This window comes from Solanum tuberosum, unplaced genomic scaffold (genome assembly GCF_000226075.1).
Source record: "Solanum tuberosum cultivar DM 1-3 516 R44 unplaced genomic scaffold, SolTub_3.0 scf00549, whole genome shotgun sequence".
NCBI lineage: Eukaryota > Viridiplantae > Streptophyta > Magnoliopsida > Solanales > Solanaceae > Solanum > Solanum tuberosum.
The window spans coordinates 180,328-181,955 of record NW_006239490.1 but is presented as its reverse complement, the minus strand read 5'-3'; the positions used below and the strand labels follow the sequence as shown (position 1 = coordinate 181,955).

At 33.1% G+C, this 1,628-nt stretch overlaps 1 protein-coding gene across 1 annotated transcript; it reads right to left on the bottom strand.

Moving 5' to 3' along the window:
• LOC102585697 (cytochrome P450 83B1-like) lies at positions 1–1,580 on the bottom strand (the record flags this gene model as incomplete). The annotated part of the gene is made up of 2 exons (XM_015304538.1): positions 696–1,580; positions 1–450 (listed from the first exon to the last, which is right to left on the bottom strand). Coding segments are annotated over exons 1-2 (1,335 nt in total), but the record flags the coding sequence as incomplete, so codon positions are not given.
• Positions 1,581–1,628: the final 48 nt, after the last annotated feature.

Here is a 1,628-nt window from a genome sequence, read left to right as displayed (position 1 = left end):
TCCAAGTGCCAAGCCTGGACATCCTCTTCTTCCTGCTCCAAACGGAATTAACTCATAGTCTTGTCCTTTGAAGTCGATATCGCTATTTAAGAATCTCTCAGGCATAAATTCTTCTGGATTTTCCCATATTTCAGGATCTCTTGCAATTGCCCATGCGTTAACATAAACTATAGTTCTTGGTTGAAATTCATAGCCTTCTAGTGTGGATATTTTCATTGATTCTCTTGGTATTAAGAGTGGAGCTGGTGGAAATAATCTTAATGTCTCTTTTATCACTGCTTTGAGATAAGACATATTTTGAATATCATCTTCATTTACAATGCCTTTGTTTCCAATTAAATTTCTTATTTCTTCTTGAACTTTCTTCATGGTTTTTGGATTCTTGATCAAGATTGTCATTGCCCATACTACCACAGCTGCACTAGTGTCTGATCCAGCAATTAACACATTCTACATAAAAATTGACAATTCATGAGAAATTCTCAAGGCAATAGTGGACACACGCTACAACAAATAAAGAATTTGTGACAATAATATAATTGTCATTATATTATATTAGCATCAATAATTGTCGTTAAATGTCGCTAAGGGCTTTAGCAACTCTGAATGCAATGAGCAATAGGAAAATCAATTATCACGTATATGTGTGCGTGAGCGCGTGTATAAATAGATAGGTTAAAGAAATGGAAAATTACCATGAGAATTCCTTTTATATCCTCCAAAGAGAGATCAATTGGTGTTAATTGCTCTTTCTTCAATTGTAGCAAAAGATCTATAATATCTCCTTCCATGGAGTTTGGCCTATTGGGATTGTGATGTTGTTCAATTAGTTCTTCATAAAACTCATCCAAATCTTTGAAATTCTTCTCAAGCCTATCGGTCAATCCAGTGAGTTTATCAATCCAACTTAAAGATGGAAAAAAATCAGACACAAAAAAGCTTGCCAACATAGCTTGAGCTTCAGCCAAAATATAATTAAATCTCTTCCTTTCATGTGCTTCTTCATCAAATCTAACACCAAAACCAACTCTACAAATAATTGTACTATTAAGTGAAATCATCAAATTGCTCAAATTGGTGACTTGAGAATTATCAACTTGTTGATATATTTTGTTGATCATTCTTGAGATTTCATCTTCACGAATCGGACTAAATAATTGCACTTTCTTGAGACTAAATAAATGAAGAACACATATTTTTCTCATTTCTCTCCAATAATCATTGTAAGGTGCAAAACCAATATCATGACCATTGTAAGACAATTTTTGTTGGCCAACAAGAGAAGGTCTGCTACAAAACACTAAATCTTGTGTCTTGAGTACTTCTTTTGCTAATTTTGCTGAAGAAACTACAATAATTGAAACATGAGAAGAAAGTTTGAATGAGAAGATTTTTCCATATTTCTTGGAAAGTTTCCAAAAATAAATATGAGGGGCTAAACTATCAAATTGATGCAAATTTCCAATGAAAGGAAGCCCTATAGGACCTGGTGGAAGCTTATTTTTACCACTCCTTTTGGCTTTAAGAAGAAGAAAGATGAGGCAAATAGGAATGACCACAAAGAGTAGAAAGAAAATCATTTTATTGTCTAATTGACTAGTCACTTGATATGCCTTTTATATATATAT